This window comes from Cygnus atratus, chromosome 1 (assembly GCF_013377495.2).
Source record: "Cygnus atratus isolate AKBS03 ecotype Queensland, Australia chromosome 1, CAtr_DNAZoo_HiC_assembly, whole genome shotgun sequence".
NCBI lineage: Eukaryota > Metazoa > Chordata > Aves > Anseriformes > Anatidae > Cygnus > Cygnus atratus.
Window position 1 is genome coordinate 67724585 of NC_066362.1, and position 20544 is coordinate 67745128.

The 20544-nt window shown below is 37.7% G+C and overlaps 1 protein-coding gene across 1 annotated transcript in view; it reads right to left on the reverse strand.

Annotated features, from left to right (window-relative positions):
• Positions 1–10315: 10315 nt before the first annotated feature.
• The window catches only part of LMO3 (LIM domain only 3), a 55682-nt gene continuing 45453 nt past the window's right edge, over positions 10316–20544 (reverse strand). Inside the window, exons 3-4 of the mRNA XM_035550907.1 lie at positions 19521–19646; positions 10316–10421 (exon numbers count right to left, since the gene is read on the reverse strand). Of these exons, the coding sequence (XP_035406800.1) occupies positions 10316–10421; positions 19521–19646 (232 nt within the window). The remainder of the gene's footprint in view (positions 10422–19520; positions 19647–20544) is intronic.

Consider the following 20544-nt stretch of genomic DNA (forward strand, 5'->3'; position numbering starts at 1 on the left):
ATAAAGGACTGTGGGACGTGGGTAGGGGAGATTGCCAGGGATAGAAAAAAATCTAGAGACACTACAGTAAAATCTCACAGAGCTTGGTTTTGGAAGTGCTTTTTTTCACTGATCTACTTGCTTAAAACATGAAATGCTCTAAGACTACCAAAAGTCAGATTTCCTATTTTTGTGTTAATCTGATTGTGCTCAATTTTTGTATGAGTTCTTACTAGGCTGCTTTGCTGCTTGTAGAAATAGGTTATGTAGCAGTTCACAGATGTGTGTGGATTAGTAATACCTGATGGACTGAAGTCTAATTGGAGAGAGAGAGAGATGTGCATGAAGCCTCAAGGAAGACCGTTTTACAGTGTCTTTAAGAGAGATTGGGGGCATGATAACTCACCACAGTAAGTTTTCAACTCCAAAAAATCTACATTCAAATTTTGGTGAAGTTGCTAAGGGAAAGTTAGTTTGCCATGGCTTGAGATGGCTTCTAGTCGAACTATTCAGAGACCTTCTGTAGCATGCTGCCATGCTTTGACTAGCTAGAAAGACTGGCCTAGGCTGTGGCAAACAATTGATGTAGAATGGCAGAGGGCTGCTACCTGCACTCCGTTATTCTTCCCAGAGGTAAAATCCTATCTCTGCTGCTGTCACCAGTAGCACTTCTTTTGATTTTAGTGACAATGAATCTGACTTATATGGATCTTGTGTACGATCAGTTATGTGTCCAAATCATGTCTCTATAACCGATTTTTGGTCTATCTCTTTTAGTAAACTAATTAACTAATCATGAACAATAACAAAAGAAAAAGCAAACACCAAAGTTTAGATCTTCATTTTGGGGCTGGGGTGAGAATGAGGTGTGGATAGGGGAGGAAAAGTTGACTTTTAAACAGGCTTTTCTGTTTTCAGGGAGGTAACAGAAGAGGTTGCTTCCAAGGGTGATATTATCTGTTGAGCAGTGCCATGCTAACAGAAGTAAACAGTCTGCTTTGGAAAGGCACAACTAAGTAGGAGAGGAGCTGAAGGAGAAACACTTGTTATACTGGCTACTGTTATGTCCTCTAACAGGGCCAGAATGTGGTTGTTCCCCATGCTCTCTGTGCGTAGTAGGATGCATACAGAAGACCTACCAAGGATGTAATGCAAGGTTGTACACTTGCAATTCTGTTTGGTTTTATCTTTGCCAGGGAGGGTAAGAAAATACAGCAATAGCAGGTCTGAAAGTTACCGTTTCTTTAAATGACAGATGCAACATTTTCTTTCTGAGAATTTAGCCTCGAGGACCCTATTCACTCTCCCTTTCAAACCTTTCAGATCACATCTCATCTGCCTCTGCTTTGTGTAATCAACCTCTTAATAATGGCTTGAGAAGCAGGCAGAGATAATTGGCATCCACTTCATAGAAGAATAATTGTGAGTGTGAAAATAAATTGTATGGATTGTAATTGTTTTTCTTGCCTTTAATTCTTTTGCACAATATTAGTCCTTGTAGTACCTTGGGGAAGAATATAATATAAGATAGCCATTCTTGGTCAGACCAAAGTTCTCATCAAGCCACATGTCTGTCTTTTGTGGGGACTATTAAAAGGTATTTTGGAATAGTGATAAGAAAAAGTAAAGACAGAGCAATCCTTTTCCCAGCACTTCTTTAGTTTCCAGCAATTAGCATTTTGCAAAATTCCTAAGCTAGGCTCTGTATGTATATTTCACCTGTTTAGGTATTTTATATGATTAGCTGGCTATGTTGCGAAATCCCACAATTACTATCCTCACAGGTTCTATGAGGTAGAAGAGTGGTATATTAATTCCATGTTATGGATTTTGAACTGAGGAGCAGAGAGACTTGAAATGCCACCATCTAAAAATAGATTAGAGCTGTTACAGTTCATTAGCACAATAAAAACTTTGGAACAAATTGATACCCAGCCTGTCCTTAAAAATCCAACCTCTCTATAAACTTCCCATTACGATGCAACATGATGGGACAAGGGTGACTGCAACCCTGAAATTTTATGATAGTTGTGTGTTGCTTTACTTTCCCAGTAAATGCCAGTAACATGATCCTATATATGACTTCAGTTACACACGGTTGCTTCCAGATGACTTTTAGACTCCAAGACCAGGTACCCCCCAATTAAAGAAGGAAAGGTGTATGGACGGGTGTGATGATCACCAGAAATGTGCAGATGGTTTAAAAGGATTTTCAGGTTGTTGAAAATGTCAATAGCTCGTGCCACTATAAGATTATAATATTTAAAAAGGTAAATTCTATGTTAGGAGGATGTTGGAAAGATGGGGAAAATACACATCAGAAGGTCTAAGATGACAATAGGCAGTACACGGGAAACATATTTTGTCACTTGGACTCCATTGCCTTGGTGCAGTCCTGTTAAAAGATACCCGAGGCCCAGGATGGATTTTATTCTCCGTCTGTTGTGCAGATGCCACATTGTCTAACCATGAAGTGCTTGGCTCCAGTGTTAGTACGTGCCCTCCCTTAGTTAGTAGCTGGTACTAAACTTGGCAAAGGAGAGAGATGTGCCGCTTGTACTCTGCTCACTTCACAAGCTTACACCCTTGCCTGTGCTTGAGCTTCATAGTTTGGGAACCTTACCTTTAGGTAGATGTTCCAGCTGGCCATACAAAACACAGCAAAGGTGTGTGTGTGTGGGGGGAGGGGGGTTTTTTGTTTTTTAAGGGGGAATTAGAGAGGAAGTGAGTGAATTAACCTACTATAAATTGGCCTTCAAATTAACTGGGATGATAGGCCAAAGCAGAAAGTTACCTTACTGCTACAGTCTTATCAGTGGTACTTTATCACTTGCATGGTGATTGAGTGACCGTAGGACCAAATATGAGGCTGTCATTCTAAATTAAAGATGCTTGTTAGATGGGCATTTGTTAATGCTATCCCACCTTACTTTATCATTTTTTTTTTTTTAAGTGAATATGTACTCATTGTCACAAAGTTATTGTACAATAGATACTAAAAATGCTCTGCTTCAACAACAAAACATACTTTTATAGCTATTGGTAAATTCTTATTGTTGTTAATGGTTCATATGTTTGGTTAACTATGAGACATCTGGTTCGGATACCTAGATATTTTACTGCAATCATAAATGATTAATAAAGATATATAATAAGCATTTTTAAGTACCTGAAAGTTCTTGCTAATGTAATAATACAGGCCTTTTAACTTTTACTATTTTTCTTATTCTTTTCATCCAGAAAGCTGGTTACAATACTAGCAATGTATTGGTTGTGTGCAACTGACAGCAGCTTTAATGACCTTGATATGAAGAAGGGCTTAAATAAATGTTATAGATGTTGAATAAATGGTAAAGATACTTAGAAATACTTACATATAACACAGGATATAAACCAAGTTTTTTGAAAGCAGAAAAATGTTAGAAGACCAGTTTTTTTTTTATTTTTTTTCCATATCTGTATGTTCAGTTATGTGAGTAAAACGCATCAAAGAAAAAAATGCATATATATCAGTCTACTGATAGGGTTTTTCACACCTGTTATTTTATGTATGTGTCTCCTCATAAAAACCACACTGCTGGAGGAACATGAAGAAAAATAATGCCGTTTATATTGCTGTAGACTGTAGGTAGAAAGACTACTTTTCTGTATTGGAATTTAGAGACGCTTTTGTAAAAGGCAACACTGGCTTGTAAATGACAAATACGTGCAACCTGGATCGCAGCTGGTCACAAAGGCAGATCCATAGATTGTGCTAATGTTGGTGCTTCCCACTCTTTTTGCCACCTAGTTTGCTTAGGAGAGGAAAAGTGAATACCTATGGTGAGATTTAAATCCTGATATACTTAATATTGTCCTCTTGGCATCTATGGAGAGATACTGCCAGGACAGGGAAACAAATTTGTCATCTCATTACCTTTTAATTTGTATTAGAAACACCTCTAAATAGTTGGCCTTCCAACGTAGCTCTTCCTTGTTATTTCTTAACAGCACAGCATATCGCATCGTTAAACATAAATTGCTCTTGGCTGGTTTTTCAAAGTGATTTGACAACATAGTTTGATTTTGCTCTAACGTGATCTAGAAACTGTTTCCCAGTAGTGGGACAAAGGGAATGTGAAGAAACTACGTGGAATTCCTTGCAAATTTGCTCCCTTCTTATGGTACCTATTGTGGTTTACTTAACTGTAGCAGCGTTTGAACCTAATAAAATTGCTTCGATGTGTTCAGTGATTACATGAATTGTATGGATTTCATACATTAGGCGAGACTTGGCTTAGAATGCTAATGTTACGTTCTTTACAATAATGCAGTGAATCCCAATTTGGTTTTGATTGCAATAATCTGGAGTCAAATGTGCAAACCCTTGGTAATTTAAGTTGATTTTACCTTTATCGTTTTGCATATTACATAATCTAGAGCCACAAAAACAAAAGCATGTTTGGACTTACTGTGCTTTCCTTTTCAGAAAACAGAATTCTTTTTTAATTAAAAACACTTTAAAAAAATCAGTATGTGTAATTGCTAACACCTGCTATGTGTTACTAACAGATGTTTCTTACTTACCTAAGGGAACTGTTATAATTACACTATAAGCTTATTGGAATGGCATTTAACCAAGATAGTTTAGGAACTTTAGGTGTTGACTTTGTGTTCTTTTATTAATCTTTCCCTTTTTTTTAAAAAAAAAAAAAGGAATCCTTTAAGTGATGAGCTTTTATTTTTTTAATTAATTAAAGGAGAAAAGAAGTCAACCCTCCTGACTCTCCTCCCCAACCTGCGTTCACGAAGTGCAGTTAACCAGAATCAAGCTTTGGAGGTTCAGTCTGTCCTTTCTCCTCGGTCCATCACTGAGCATCAAGGAGGAGTTTGCGTCCAAGTGTAGCACTGCCTCAGAAAGGCTCCTGATCAGGTGGTGGTGTGAGAGACCTTACAAGTCTTGCTAATGGTCGGATTTGAGGAACACAGGCTTGCTGTGTGATCTTGGGCTGCCCACTTAACCTTTGTGTCTCTGTGCTTTTGTCTGTGAAATAATGTGATACTTGCCTCATGATGTGTTGGAGGCTCAAGTCAGAGAGATTGGCACAGGGCTTTGAGATCTTTACATTAAAGGTTGGTAATAATAGCTCTAAGTGTTGACCTGTGACTGGGAACTTGCAGCTTGGAGGCTGGCCTCCTCCACGCCGTGAAGGTCTGCTGGTGCGGCAGCTCGTGAGAAGCACTCTGGATTCCCATATCTTCCAACTCGACTGCAAAGCAAGACTCTCAGTGTTCTCCCTCTGCATCTTCATTTATGAAACTAATCACACAATTACCTGCAGGCATGTGTTAAATATGACACTGGTCTCTGCAAAATAATGGGCCAATTGCAAACAATGAATAAAGAGAGGCAGCTCCATTTATAACTGCTGTTTCAACAGAGCTGTGTTGTAATCAAGTGATCTGAGGGTGACTCATTAATTAATTGATGTTCTTTTTTATTATGTGCTATTGAGTTAATGAGTAATTTGTGCTAGATAACTCTCTGAACACACTGATTACGTGAGATATTTTCTGGGGCTTTCATACCGATGATATGCTGAATAGGTGGAAGATGGTATTTGCTTATGTGTACTCATTATTAGCAGATTCAAGATGAATATAAATCAGCAGAAGGGCATTTTAAAAGGTATTAGATACATGCAACCCTTACTTTAAGGCTTTAAACAGATACTCTTCAGCTTTTAATGCCTTAAATAGTATTAAAATCACTTTCTTTATAATACTTCTATCACCCACAATTGGCAGCTTCTAGAAAGGGTGCCTACACAAAAGATTTTTACTGGGAGCATGTTTGTGCTAATGGCCTATTACCTTGCACATATTGTATTTTGGTTTCCTTTTGCAAGGTACTGAAGTGAACAGTAAACAGGTTTGGTCTGCATCATTGGACTGAAGTAGGAGAAATGTATTAAGTGAATATGTAATTGTCTTTTTTATCTAAAGTGGTATTTAAAATAATAAAAACACTGTTCTTATATACAGTACACACTTTGCTTTCTGTAGTTTGAGTTGTTAAAGCTTTTGCTTTATTGAAACCACAACATCTCCAATGCCATAGGAGTTTTTTATTCATTAAACAACAAATGGCTAAATTGATAATTTAGTCTGACAACAGCAGCACAGTGGAAGCTTTCAGAAGAATCAGCTAAATGTATAAAATTATACCCAGCAATCACTACAGACCTTCATTTTTGACAAGATTTGTTCTAGGTACAGATGACTGTAAACTACCTACCGCTGAGAAAATTATAAGAAGCTGCTGTATATTATGTTGAAAAAAGCCTTTAAAGTACTTTGTCTGTACAGGCTAAAATCTACCAGAGTCCCTGTTTGTTTGTTTCTTTTCCCCACATTCTCCCTCCTCGCTGACCACTTCTCAATCTATCTTTCTCAAGTCGGTTTATATGTAGGCAATTAGGAACATCTGAGGGGGTGGAGGATGAATTTTATTTACATTACGTGAGCATAAATTTGAGCATTTTGGGAGGGTCGTAGGAAGAGGCCAGATGATGTGCTTATAAAAGAAAACAAAGCAAGCAAGATAAAAAGTACAATTATGAAATAGATCAACTCTTAGCCCTGGTCATCGCTCCTGCAGAATCCAGGCTGTCTTGATTCCTCACCAGTTGTGGCACATAACAGACACAGCAGGCTATGGTTGGCAGAGGAGCTTTCTACAATGGAAAATCAAGGTCTGATAATATGTACTTCTCCACATGGCTGAAAAAACAGCAGCTCAAGAATAATAGTGAGTTGTGGTTGTGGTGGTTGTTTTTTTTGTTTGTTTTTGTTTGTTTGTTTGTTTTGACTGGCTAAACTTAAGAGATCTGTAAAGATAGAGATAAAATACCCTAAAGATAGTAGATACAAGTGGAAACAATCTTGTCTGGCAAATAAGCATACACTGAACAATGGTCACTAGCAGAACATTTTGCTGTATACAGATAGAGCATGTTGACACACAGTGATGGAGAAGGAAACCTAACGTAAATAAAAATAAAAGGAACCCAAAGGAATGGTCTAGGCTTTAGTCAAAAAGATCAATAAGGCGGCCTGGCAGATAATCTCTCTTTTAATATTGTCTTATGATATTATATTGCGGTGGTGTTGTAAATGTTTCCATTAAATAATTAACCCCCAGTTACTAAAAGCCAGGCAACATGGGAGATTGAAATATCAGGAAATGTGTAATCGATCTTTGACCTACCTTAAATTTACATTTAATTTGTATCCTCTGCATACTAATTTTAGATACCGATGTGATTAAGATACATAAGCTCAAAGTGCTCAAAGCAATGCCGAACCATCACATTGCAGCACTTCAAATGTGCATATCAACACTTTTTTATCCTTACATCAATTAAGACTGATAGAACAGTGAGACGTATTTTTCCTTCATAGCAGGACCGCCCTTCTCTTCCCCATTTTGAGCATATATCACAAAATGCACGCGTGCACGTAAGAGTAACACTGCATGTAACAATGAGCTGCTGTTTTTCCATTCCACTCTCTTCACTTACCCTGCACAGAAACGAGCAGTGGCACTTTGTGGTAGAGTGCTACAGCATGTATAGATCTACTAGTATGTAGTTGCCTTCATCCCCAACAAACCTTTTGCAGGATTAGTTGGTTTTGGTGCTCTCCCAGCTCAGATCTATGGTTACTTACTTCATGTATGAATGCTCTGCATTTCCCAGACTGTCCTAGTAACATTTGCATGCATAGCTCTTGATTTTCTGAAGAGCTGAAATGCTTTACAAAAGCAGTGTATGTATTAGCCCCATTTGGCAGATGGGGGCAATTGAGGCACAGAGAAGTTGAGTGACTTGCACGTGCTTACAGCAAGTCAAAGACAGAACCAAGGTCCTGTATTTCCTGTTCCCCAGCCCTATTTCCGAACTAGGGATTTCTATCTACTCTGTAGTCTACTAGTGGGAAGCTGAAAAGAGCTCTTTCTGGTTTCTAACTGGAAGAAAAAACACTGGCTGGAGGAGAAAATTGGAATCAAAATACAATAGTATTTTTCCCCTTCTGGCCATCCTCACCTTCATAGAGAGGACAAAATGTTTATTGCACTTGAAGAGAATCCAGAAGAGCCTAGTAGTACCTCTGCTACTTCGGTGTCTCAAAGACATAAAGGGGCTGTGGAAGGAAGTGGAAGAGAGGCTTGTGCTCATGGTTAGAAAGGAAGGTCGCTCTGAAAACAGGGCTAAATTTAATTTGAAAAGCTATGTGGAACTATTTCTTCTAATTAGCAACCTGGATGAGTCTATTCACGTCTTGCTGGTCCTGCATGAGTAAAGCCGAGTGTTGTGAGCCATGCTTATTTTTAAAGGGTTCACAGCCAGAAACAAAACCACACTGTAACAATAGTCATTAGAACTAAATATCCATTTCTAAATCAATCCACTGAGCATTGTACTTAAAACCACACGCTAGAGGAATTACCCCACTGCATTACAAATTTCTTTCCCCATCCCAGGAAAAACAAGTTGAAACTGCACAATGGGACAGGGAGAGCCAGGAAGGACAGCACTGAACTTCAGCAGAGATGAGGGTTCTCAGGCTAAATAAAAGCAAGAGCTCAGCTTCATAGTAATGTAGGATGTAGTGGGTTTCTTTTTTTCTTTTTTAATGTTGTTTTTTAAATGCAGGCTGTTTTCCTGGTGAGATAGATTACAATGGCAAAGAGAAAAGAATTAAATATGCATTTAACAACTCTTTAAACATTCATCTTGCTTTCCTTTGCCAAACACCTGTAAGCTCTGTCAGGGGTATGAGCACTTAAGGACATCCTGCTGATGCAATAGCTTCATGGCTTTAAAAACACAGGTCCGACTCTCCTAGAAAACGGGCTGACTGGCAACAGTAGCTGTCAGGAGTGATTCCCCCTCTGTCAAAAGGATTTTAATTGCCAATATCAATGGGACAAACCTGTAGCAAGTTGGTGTGGACAGCAAAGTACCTGTGTAGTGTGGTAGCTCTCGCTTTCTGTACTGGTACTTCAAAGTTTTTGTCCCATCTACACCAGCATTTAAATTACTTTCAGCATTCACTGAGGTGGGTACCTAGTGACCAGCCACTCTCCTAGTGTCAGCACAGGGTCCTTTCCTTAGTGTAAATTGACCCTTGCAGGGGGCTGTTTACAGTGCCTTCTAATTTAACACTTTTCCAGGGCTTTCTGAGGACACAAACTCAGAAAACTTCAGGGTTAAAACCTGACTTAAAAAAAAAAAAAAAGAGAGAGAAGAAAAAAAGCAGAATCCCATCAAATTTTAAGAAATTTTTGTAATGTACATAAACAGAAGTACTCTCTCTTTCCTCCCCACCCTCAGATTAAAGGCATTCAGAAAAATAACACATATATATTTATATATATATATATATATATATATATAAAATAAGGTACCCAGAGGCACTGGTTTGCATTAGGGCATAATTTCCAGCTAAATTAAAAATCAAATCCAGGCATTCTGAATGCCTGAGGGGAAACAAAAGCAGTACCCCAAATCATTAACTTTTGCACCTTTTATAATATATCCCAAACCAGTCAGATTTGTTTTTCAAAATTTTGTAGTAAAATAAAAGTGCTCTTTGAGGAAAATCTATGCAATTAAACAGCAGATGCTTAACCCCTGAAAAATAGAGGCTTATAACAGAAGTGGTGATAGACCCTTAACCATAGCATCATTAGCAGCAGGTGCTGCTAGAGTTATTAGTTTTCTAAATAGTTTTAATGTAAACAGTATTCTTAAGCTCTAAGTGTAGCATAATGTTTGGGATTTGCTCTTTAATTCTTTTTACTAGAAAGATACAGCTCATTTAAAATAGCTGGTAGATACAGAAAGCATAAATATACAGTAAGTTTAGACACTGATTGTACTAAATGCAACAATACAAAGAAGCAAACAAGAACACAAATGGTAACACAATAAAACTGTATTACATTTGTGCTTCAAATATTACAATACATTATATACAATAGTCCAAAATAAACATCTCATGCCAAATGACACAAAAAGAAACAAACAAACAAACAAAAAACAACCAAAAATCCCAAGAGCAAGCAAAAAGAATCCAGCTGTATGTACAGTACCTTTTTAATTAACATTCAACTCTGAACTGGAGCAATTTTCACTACATACAGATGCAGTCCGCCTTTTATTTCACGCAATCATTCTGTCTCCCTATATCTACGCTATTCAGTAGGTTCCTGTGTCATTTCTTATATACATGTTGAGCAAAAAAGATAAAAGAACATAGTGCTTTGTATTCTTAATGATGTGGCATCAGATCAGCGAACCTGGGGTGCATAACCTTCTTTCATCAAACCCTCCTCATAGTCTGTCTGGCACAGAATCATGTTGTTCTTCAGGAAAAATTTGTCTCCAACGCAAAATCTGAAATTACAACAAAAGCGGAAAAAAAAAAAAAAAGGTAGTTTCAAAATGAATGATATGATGTGATCTTACACGTAAGAAATGTACAACAAATGTTCACAATTTTGTTGTACCCACCACAGGGCTCACCCTTCTGCTGTCTGTTGCAGCACAGACAGACACACAGACATAGACACCTATGTGAAAGCCCAGCAGAGACATCACTGGGGTAGCAGAATCAATTCCGGGCTTTCAAGAAACATGGTGCATGCAAGTGCTTTTGCTTTCTTAGCCAAAGGCTTCATTCAAAGCCCACTGAAGAATGTGGGAGTCCTGGATCAGGTCACCAGCACACAGATAAAACAGAATAAATAGCCAAGGCTGCTGAGTTGAGTGAAAAGTAAATGTACTGCTTTCACACAAATCAGAAGGAAAAACAAGTGATCATATACAGTAGAATGCCCATCTGACGTGCATTATATTTATATTGTACAGACATAGCAATAGGAATTTCTTGTTATATTTCAGTTGAATATTTTACTATAATTGATTTAAACGAGTGTTTATGGGAATCCTTTCTGGTATAAACACAGCTTTATACATATTGTGATGCAAACTAGAGACACACAGATATGCAGAGAGACCTTTTTTGCCTTTTTTTTTTTTCCCTGTAGGAATTGATTATAAATTTAGTCACTCAGCTAACTACGTTCTCTCTTGTGGTATCAGTATACATAGCTTTTATACTACTATGTGCATCAGAATGATCCGATTGCTACAAAATGCTATGAATTATTTCATTTGATTTTCTCTGATGGGTAGGAAAATCACGTAACGTTAGCTCTCCTGGCTGTCTGGCTTCAAACTTCGAGCAAAGTAGTATTTCCTAGCTAAGCAGTATGCTTGAGCGTAAGAAGGCTCTTCACAGACACCTCCCAACCCTTCCCCCCAGCAAAGCCGGTGTTCTTGAGGATGCTTAAGGAACAAGTGAATAGGGCCAATGTATAGAAAAACAGTTTCCCTAGTGACTGCCTTGGCAGGGTTACATTCCTTTGTTTATAGTGAACTCTCCAGCTATAAAATATATTGGGAGGCACTGCTCACATTATTCCAATTAAAATGAAAGAAAGTAACCTAAATGAACCCCTTAACACCGATGTGAATAAATGAAACCAGTTTCTACCAGCTAATTACAGATCTCACTACATAAAGTATTGTTTAATGTGTAACAGATTATAATGTCCTTTTTTGTATAATTTTCAAATGGTGACATCTTGGACACAATTAGGGTCAGATATAAATGCTTGTGTTGTTTATGGTAGATTTAACAACAGAGTAGCTATGGGAATAGCTGTATATGTATTTAATTGTAACAATTTAACCTTCAAATAGTGGTGTCTGCTGTAGTTGACCCAGTAAAACTACGTAAATTACAGAAGTTGACCTGCATGACCTCTGATAGTGGTCTCTCTTTATCAGATAGTCAATTCGTAATGATGTTCAGGCAGAAATCTTGGTGAATTGTCACAGATTAAATTGTGTATTGAAAGCAGTCCTTTAATGTTTTGTGAAGTTGGAGGTTTAAATGAGTAGCAGTTGGACTGATTTACATTTGTGAAGATTGGAATGCTAGACAAACAGTGAACCCATTTATTTTCCAACTGGGTAGCTTTGGAAATTTATCCTTATGCTAGCTAAATAGATAGAGGGAAAATAGTGTAATAAAAAAGTGGATTGAAAAGAATTAGCTCTGCTCTTAAAGGAAAATTGGTTTGTTTATTTGTGGACTTTTTTTTTTTTTCTGTAGGATTACTGCCTGCTGCTGATGATGATTGAAAATAAAGATTATGGAATGATCCTGAAATCTTTAAGTTATTTATGGTCAAGACAGTTTTATAGAATTTACAGGTTCCTTCTGCCCTTCCCACCCCAATCCTGGTATATTAGGCTGCCAACAACAGAAAAGTATTTTGAGTAGATGTGTTTAAATGAAGAATTCTTGAAGCAAACAAGTTTTTTGGGGGTTTCTCTAGTTTCCACCTTATGTGTTGTTGTCCATCAACAGCACTCTGGACAGGAATTCTTTTGTGCATTTTGTTAGATTACGTAAAGGAGTCTTAACCTAGTGCTAATAACTAAAAGAGTTTTTTCCCAAGGAAGTCACATTAAAATAATAATAATAAAAAATCTTTCTTAATTTCTTTTAAATGAATGTACTGGTTAATATGGACTGAAGCAGAGGGAATGAGATATTGGGGCAAATCAGTGACTCTGTTACAGTGATCCCAACAATTACTGATGGGGTTTGCAGCTGAGACATCCATCCAACTGTCAGCTGGGGAGACAACCACCTCTGCCTGCTCTGCAAAACCCACTGACTGAATAACCTGGGAATGTTATTCAGCTACATATTCCTTTGTGATCCAACATAATCAGAATAATTGGTTTAAAATATTTATCCAATGGAAAAATACATTGCTGAAGTGCAATTCACTTGCACGGCAGTACTTTCATGTACAGCTTCTTATGATACTGCTTGAATCAAAATCCTGGCTGAAGGATTTTGTTTTTCAGCCCTCAGAGAAGTGCCACAGTTTGAATTAAACTACAGCAGCTACATGAGGGAGTCAGGATGCCTTTCCCAATAAAAAGTGTCAATGCATTTTGCTTTTGCTATGTTAATATGTCGAGCCAGAAATGCTCTACCTATGTCTACATGGCATTTGACAGCTATATGCATGAGTGGCTTTAAACACACACAGTTCCACAAATCATTTACCTTCCAAGTGTGCAGCTGTCTTGTGGAGAGGCTGCCTGTGGCCTGTCTAGACAGGCTTGGCTGTGTGATAACCTGTGGGGAGGGGGTCTGTCTGCATGGTAGGACACTCTCTGGGTTCATCCTGGGCTGGTTCTGCATGCTGTGGGTGATCCTCTGTGCTCTTGGGGGCAGCCTGTTACTTGCCATACTTAGGGTCCAAATTCTGCACCCGCTTTCGTACTGTGCAAGCTCAGTGCCCGAAACACTTTGGCAAAGACCAGCGGTGAGGCTTGCACGTGCTCCTGGGTATTAAATGTGTGAATTATGCATTCATTAGGTGACAAAGAAGTAAGCACCAGGTGAAAAACATCTAAGCTCCTGAGTACAATAAGACAAGGCACGGTGCGACAAATTCTGTCCATCCTGTTCCACACTTTCAGCCTTATCTGACTCTGAAAAGCAGATTTAGCCTCTTCTGAAGTCAAAGAGCTAAATCTTAGAAGTACTTCAGATTGGTTTTGCACACGCTAGGATTTAAACCTGGATCAAGTTTAAAATGGAAGGGTAAATTCAAGCCTAGCCTTCCACCTCCAGCAAGCTTTTTTTGTCATGGAATTGACATAGGATGTAAATCAGAGCACAATTTGGGCACATATATCAAATGGAGTCAAGGAGCATATTGAGATGCAACTGGGTCAGGAGTATATAATGAGGCAAGACTATTACTCTTTTAGCAGGCAGATGGTAGTCTTCAGCCTTCCCAAAAACCCTCACCCAATTTATTTAATAGACACACAAGATGAACGGGAAAAATATACAATAGGCTGCATTAACATGCCAGATTGGACTTACAACCATAAATTGATAGTACTACTTTTGACATGGCTGTGACATTAGTAGAATGACCATTATAATTAAGCAACATCCTACAACTTCTGTCATATTTTACAATGGCAAAAGGAGGGCCATTTATATTATAAAATGACCTCTGTTATCACCTAGTTTGGAGGGGAAGGTGTGCCTAGACTAATCACAAGTAGTATAAAACTTCCATTTTGAGAAATAGCTATTTCATTGTTCAGAACAGACATTTAAGGAGATCTCACTGCTGTCTGTCATCTTTTCTGATGTACAGGATGCATGTCAAGATATCGAAGACTTCTTAGAAAAGTGAGAGAAATATTGCTGTGAACAAAGATGGCTGTGTGTGAAGTGCCTCCTCCGGTAATGTCGCATCTTTGTTCTTGTAGATGGAAACAAAATCTGGAAGCATTTAATTGTTTTCCTCTAGGATAAAGAAAGTACAGACTTAGTCCACCCACACCCTTCCACTCTGCTTTTTGCACTCAGGGATGTAACTTGTCTTCTGTTTTTCTTCCCTTCCTGTTTTTTTTTAAAAGCTAATTTGAGTTTCCAGTATAACTCAAATTAATGTTAATCTGTATGCACCAACCAAGAGCACCAAGCCACTCTTGTATATCACCATTCATCAGTCCAAACTTAGGGTTTACTAATTTTAGGGTTCTGTCAAAAACTCCATTTATTATCAAAGGCTGGAAAGTGTAAGCTATGGCTGGATTTGTACATATTTACTAGTAAGATGTACTGTATATACGCCACATGTATAGTACAATGCATAGAAGCAAATAGTTCAATTTACTGTGACAAACTTGGTGTGCTTTTCATGTATTGTTTTTCTAAAAGCTAGTATGGTGAATGTATTAATTTTAATTCTAAATTTAGAGGAGGCAGTCAATGAAAATAAACTGTATTGAGGTTTTCAGAATTTATAAAATGAACACACACAAAAATCTAACGTTGGTGGTTAGATAAGTATATCCCTAGCATTACATAGCCCTCTCTCCCCCACCACATAGACACCTTGACAGAGAACAAAGGCAGCATTGTGTGGGCATTTTACATTTTCTACCAGAGGTAAGTGTCTACAGCTACATCAGGACAGTGATTCGAATGAGTATGTAACTATTTTCAGTCCAGTGCCCATTAAAATAAAGGCTGTTTCAGATAGAAGGGTAGAGCTTTTTATTTAAATGCCCCTCAGTGATAGCAGATGGGGGTTTTAATCCATACCCCAAGATGACTTCAGAAGGCAGACAGAAATTATGGCAGCAGTATGGAACAAGCTGCTAAAGCAGCCGGCAAAGAGTGAAAGGAAGGACACTGAAACTCTGGAAAGTGGGAAAGCCGAAGGCAGGCTGAGATCATCACTGTAGTCAGAAGTGTTAAGCAAAGACACAGCTGAGCCCACTTGCAAGATTTTCCACTCCATTTTGCTAGTCACACACATGCAACCTGACAAAGTGTGAAAGGCAGTGTCTGTTTACAAGTTTATTTTTCCAGTGGTTCCCATATTTTTTTCCTTTAAATTTTATGCAGAAATCCACTATGTGGGCTACGGACAAAGCAAGGGGAAGTGCTTCTGAGGAGAAGTTTAATGTGGTCACAGAGAAGAAAGGGGAGCATCCACACCATTAAGATGATGGTCACTAAGCTCTGCAGGCATTTAGGAGATGGAAAAAACTTCAATTAGGAAAAAGGTAGACAAAGACATGAAAGATAAGGGGATGCTAAAATGTTTAGCCTAGCAGCAAAGCTTGATATTCACAAAATCCCTACATCTTTAAACATTTGTAGAAAGAAAAAACAATGGTGAAGATGTCAAAAACTGGTGTACAGAGCAATTAGATGCTAAAGCTGAATAACTTTATTAAGGGAAAACATGATACAGTGCCTACTAGATGTGAGGGGACTGGACTTGGTGGCTCAGGAGATCCCTTATAGTTCTGTCTGTGTCTACAGCCTATGTTCCCAGAGTACATTATGTGAGACAACGAGGTTTTCCTCTCACTCTGAAAAATCTAGCCTTTGGGAGGCCAATAAAATGGGGCAGGCACCTTACGAGTTAGTTCAGAGAGGGAGTTTATGGCCCAAACAAGAGTCCCCAGAAATCAATGAGTTCTGATTACCATCCACACTGAGACTAGAGCTAGATGGTGAGTTGTGGATACTCAAAAATAATAAAGCAAACAGTGAAGCTGTGCACAAAAGCAGAAAAATCACCAAATCTTCCTCAAAAAGCACTGACAATAGGCAGGCCGCTCTCTCACCAGGCCACGATCTACTGTTTGAAGGGCAGGAATATAAGGGTCATATGATAGCAAGCCTGAAGAGCTGGCTGCCCCAAGGATCAGTGTGATGAAAGTTAATATAATTAGTAGTTAGCTTGGAAGGCAGAGAGCATTAGAAGGAACAACCAGGCACAACATGACAGCAGACATTCACCACTGGCAAACACAAGTAAATGTAAACTGCAAACCGAATAAATGATTTAGTCTGCTTATGACTATCGCATATATTGTTATGAAAAAAAAATCTTAATGGTAGACAAGAAGTGAAAATGTCAAAACTCTCAAATGTAGAACTCAACTGACAGTATTACATGCTTTACAGTAGTGCTCCAGATATGGTGTATTTGTATCAACATGAAGAGTATCCCAAAGGATTTAAAATTTAATGGGGAAAGAGAATGTGAAAGTGGGGTATAAGGTCAAAATAAACATGTACATTTGGCAATAGTTGGTGATCTTTGCTAGTTCTGTTGCTGATTTCTGGATATTTCTAATGGGATTGAAAAGAAATATATATATATATATTCCTCTTCAATAAATACCACATTAGGGATAGTGGCTGGAGTGAAAATGAAGAGTAGATCTAAGAAGTCAGCTCAAGAAGATTATTTTGCATACAAGGGGCAGCATGGATTAAGAAATGACATTAAATTGCTATGTTGTAAACTGATCCTCATCTGAAATCTGCTGTTTGATTTTCATTAGTCTATTTTAACTAGAGGAAGAAAAAAAGCTGCTGAGAATGGCAACAGAAATTGTTAATAGCATGATGACTGAAATTATTCAATTTAAAACAAAAGAAAGAGGTTTCATAAAATAATATATAAATATATATGTATAATATAGTATATAAGAAATATATAAAAATCAGTGGTAATGGGTCAGGTGTCCAACAATTGTAGTTTTTATTGTTGTACAAGTAATGAAAAACAAAAGATTTAAAGCCATTTACTAATGAGTGTAGTCAGTGGAATGCTTTGCCATAGGAAACACAGAAGAGCTAAGTTGGGGCATCCATGAAATAAGGTTTACTATAAAAAACGACAAAATTAATTCTTCAGTGTGCCACTAGACCCAAATTGTGAGGAAGAAAGGTACCCTACAGGCAGTATGTTTTATTAGGCTCCTTGAGAGCTATTGCAATATAATCAGGATTAGGGCCACTTTTGAGAATTTCTGAAATTCTTTGAAATTTCTGGAACTGCTCTCTGTTTTGAGTAGATGAACTCAATTGCATTTCAGGTAAATCAATGCCTTTGATCCCAGCCTAAGGCTCTCATAAGACTATTTTGGCAACCACTTGCCCAAACTACATGCAAAACAAAAATCAAATAAGAGACTGGACTGAAGGCTCAGGGATGACACGGCTAAGAATTATTAAATGTCCCTGGCATGCTCCACTTCAGAAGCACCTAACAGCACTTCCCCAGTGGAAGTCAGTGGCCTTAGGGCACATTATGGCACATATTAGCTGCAAAGTGAAATTGTACATTAGTTCACACTTGTTATGGTAAAGGAAGAATATTAAAAATAATCACAACAGCTTTGTTTTTTGGGGAAAGAAAAACAAAGTTCACTTCCTCAGATCCAAGAGTACTAACTATGATGAAAATCTTTTGTACTCAGGGTACCAAACATTGTCTGCTTTGCTTGACTGATGAAGATTAGCTGACTTCTTACATTAAAGAAGTTTGTCTTGTATGGGCTGAAGTGACAAGACAATAACTAAGTGCTAATTGTGCATAACCAACACTAAAGATATGCAGTCCCATTATGGCATGTAATAAATGAAGCGAACAACAGAAATATATTAGGCACTTTAATAATGATACTAGAACAGTGGTTTGCAGAAACAAGGATGTGAAGGGTTTAAGAAACGAAATCTAGGCGTGTGTGTGTCTTACTTGAGTGGGTACTACTGGGAGGCTCTGCCTGCTTTACTTGGAATACAGCCTTTTAGTTCTGTGGCAAGACAAAATTGATATAGGACTTTAAATAGCATTAGAACCTATAATTACTTTGCATTATTATATAGTTTAAGCAGTGGTTATTACTTGCCTGGTATTTTAATTTCCCATGCAACATGATGAAAAAGGTCAATTTGGCTTTTTTTAAAAGAGCATAATTGTAGTGTGCTACACTTAGTAGCAGCTGTACATTTTATAGTTCTTTAGGGATGTTTGATTTTTAAATGACTATAGTGTTACAAAATAATACACTGTAGGACAAGGTGAGTTATTAGGAAAGCTTATTTTAGAGCTGTATCTAACTTTGTCATGTTAAGACTACTATCTTCCTATATTTTTTGTTACTTCCCTAGAAATGTACATCTCATTTTTCTTCCCACTTGAAAAACAAACAAACAAAAAAAAGAATGCTATAAAACTCTAAATAGGATCATGTAATAATTGAAAAAACATAACGGGTATGTTAAGGTGTGGACATAATTGGTTCTATCATTTCCTAGACCTCGTAGAAGTCAATGGCAAAGCTGCTAAAGACAGAGTTGTAAATTGGGGTCAGAAACAGAGCTTCTGGTGAAATCTCTAACAGGATTTTGCCATCACTCTGAATGTAGTTACTGAAAGTTGGGCTATATACGCCTCTGAAAAATTTAGTTTTTATAATTTTACCATTTTTGAACTTTAGTCTACAACTGTACCAAATGTGTGACTCCTCAGAACAAAGTGTCAGGTTTGGATCCTCAGATTTCTGTAACTTACAGTTAGGAGGTGGAAATACAAATAGGGCATAGGAAGTCCAGTGCCGCTACAGAGAAAATGGTGGGAACAATGTCTTTTAAATTGAACTGGCTACAGTTCTAGCAACAGGAAGAAACAACATGTAATTTAAAAGAAATACATGTGACAAAAATGAAGAATTCAAATGAAATTAAGTGACAAATGATAAGGCTCTCTATTCTACAGCAAGGGATCTCAGTCTTTTTTAAATATTAATTAATTGAACTTGACAGACAGCCTTTCAAAGCAGAGGAAGCAACATTATTCTTGTTTATTTGTGTGGGATTTGAGGCACAAAAAGTTTTCTGGCCAAGGTCATACAAGATGTTCTACATCTGTCCCAGGAAAAGCATCCATGTCTTAATCTTGGGCTTCCACTACTGGTAGATGTTTCCTCTTCACTTGAAAGTATGCCCACACCAGACCCGAATCAACACTTAGCATATGGAACAGACCCAAGAAATTCTCTTACCTTTGATTACAAAGTTGACATGCAAAACAGTCCAGATGATAAACATTGTCCTTAGCTCTCATCACCATCTCAAAAGCAGGTATGAGCTTACTGCAGGCAGCGCAGTTTCCTGTAACACCAAATAACCTGAAGATACAGAAAGAAAAATATTCCTGAAGATGATTAACCGAAAAGAAATCCAGATTTTTTTTTTTTCCCCCGGTAGTTGTCTGGCTTTTGACTGACTTCCCTGCACACCTCCCTTTGGAAAGGCTGGTGTTTGGTGGTCCAAGTCTGCACAATTTACAATAGAAAGGACTAGTCCTTTTTGCTGGGGAGAGCTTTATGAAGCAGTGACAAACTAATATCACACCTATTGTGATGTTATTCTTCTGCAGGTTATACTGACCTTTCTGGATAAAAGAAACATCTTGTTAAACTAAACAAAGAAATAGTAAACACATTAGGGATGTTACATAACTGTGCGGACAGAGGTCAAGCTGTTTGCATACGCGGGAAGAGTCTTCTGCTTGGATCGTGCCGTACAGATGAGAGTCATATAACCTTGGCTTTTGGTGCTATTTATTATTAAAACACACTTTAGCTAGAAAAGAAATAACACTTGAAAAGCCAATATTCTTCGCATTTTTGACATCTAGTGCTAAAAGCTTTACCACTATTATTAAAAGAACATTTTATGAACAAGTCATTTAAATCGTCAGAAAGCATTAGCGGTTCATGCACCTTACAACCCTATACCATAGTTATTGCTATGATTATGTTATTCAGGTAGCACATTAAAGTAAATGAGGCTGTAAACTATATATAGTCACATCAGGAGTAGAAGTATAAAATCCTGTAAGAACAATATGAAATGCTGTTTTTGCCAGACATCTATATAAATTTTTTCAAATTCTCTTTGTTAAAGATTTTTCAGTACTTTTCAAGTGGGTGTATTACAAAAAAAAATCACACGTATGCATCCTTTTGTAACATAGATGGATTATAATGAACACGAAAAAATACGTTAGCTCTACATGGCAGC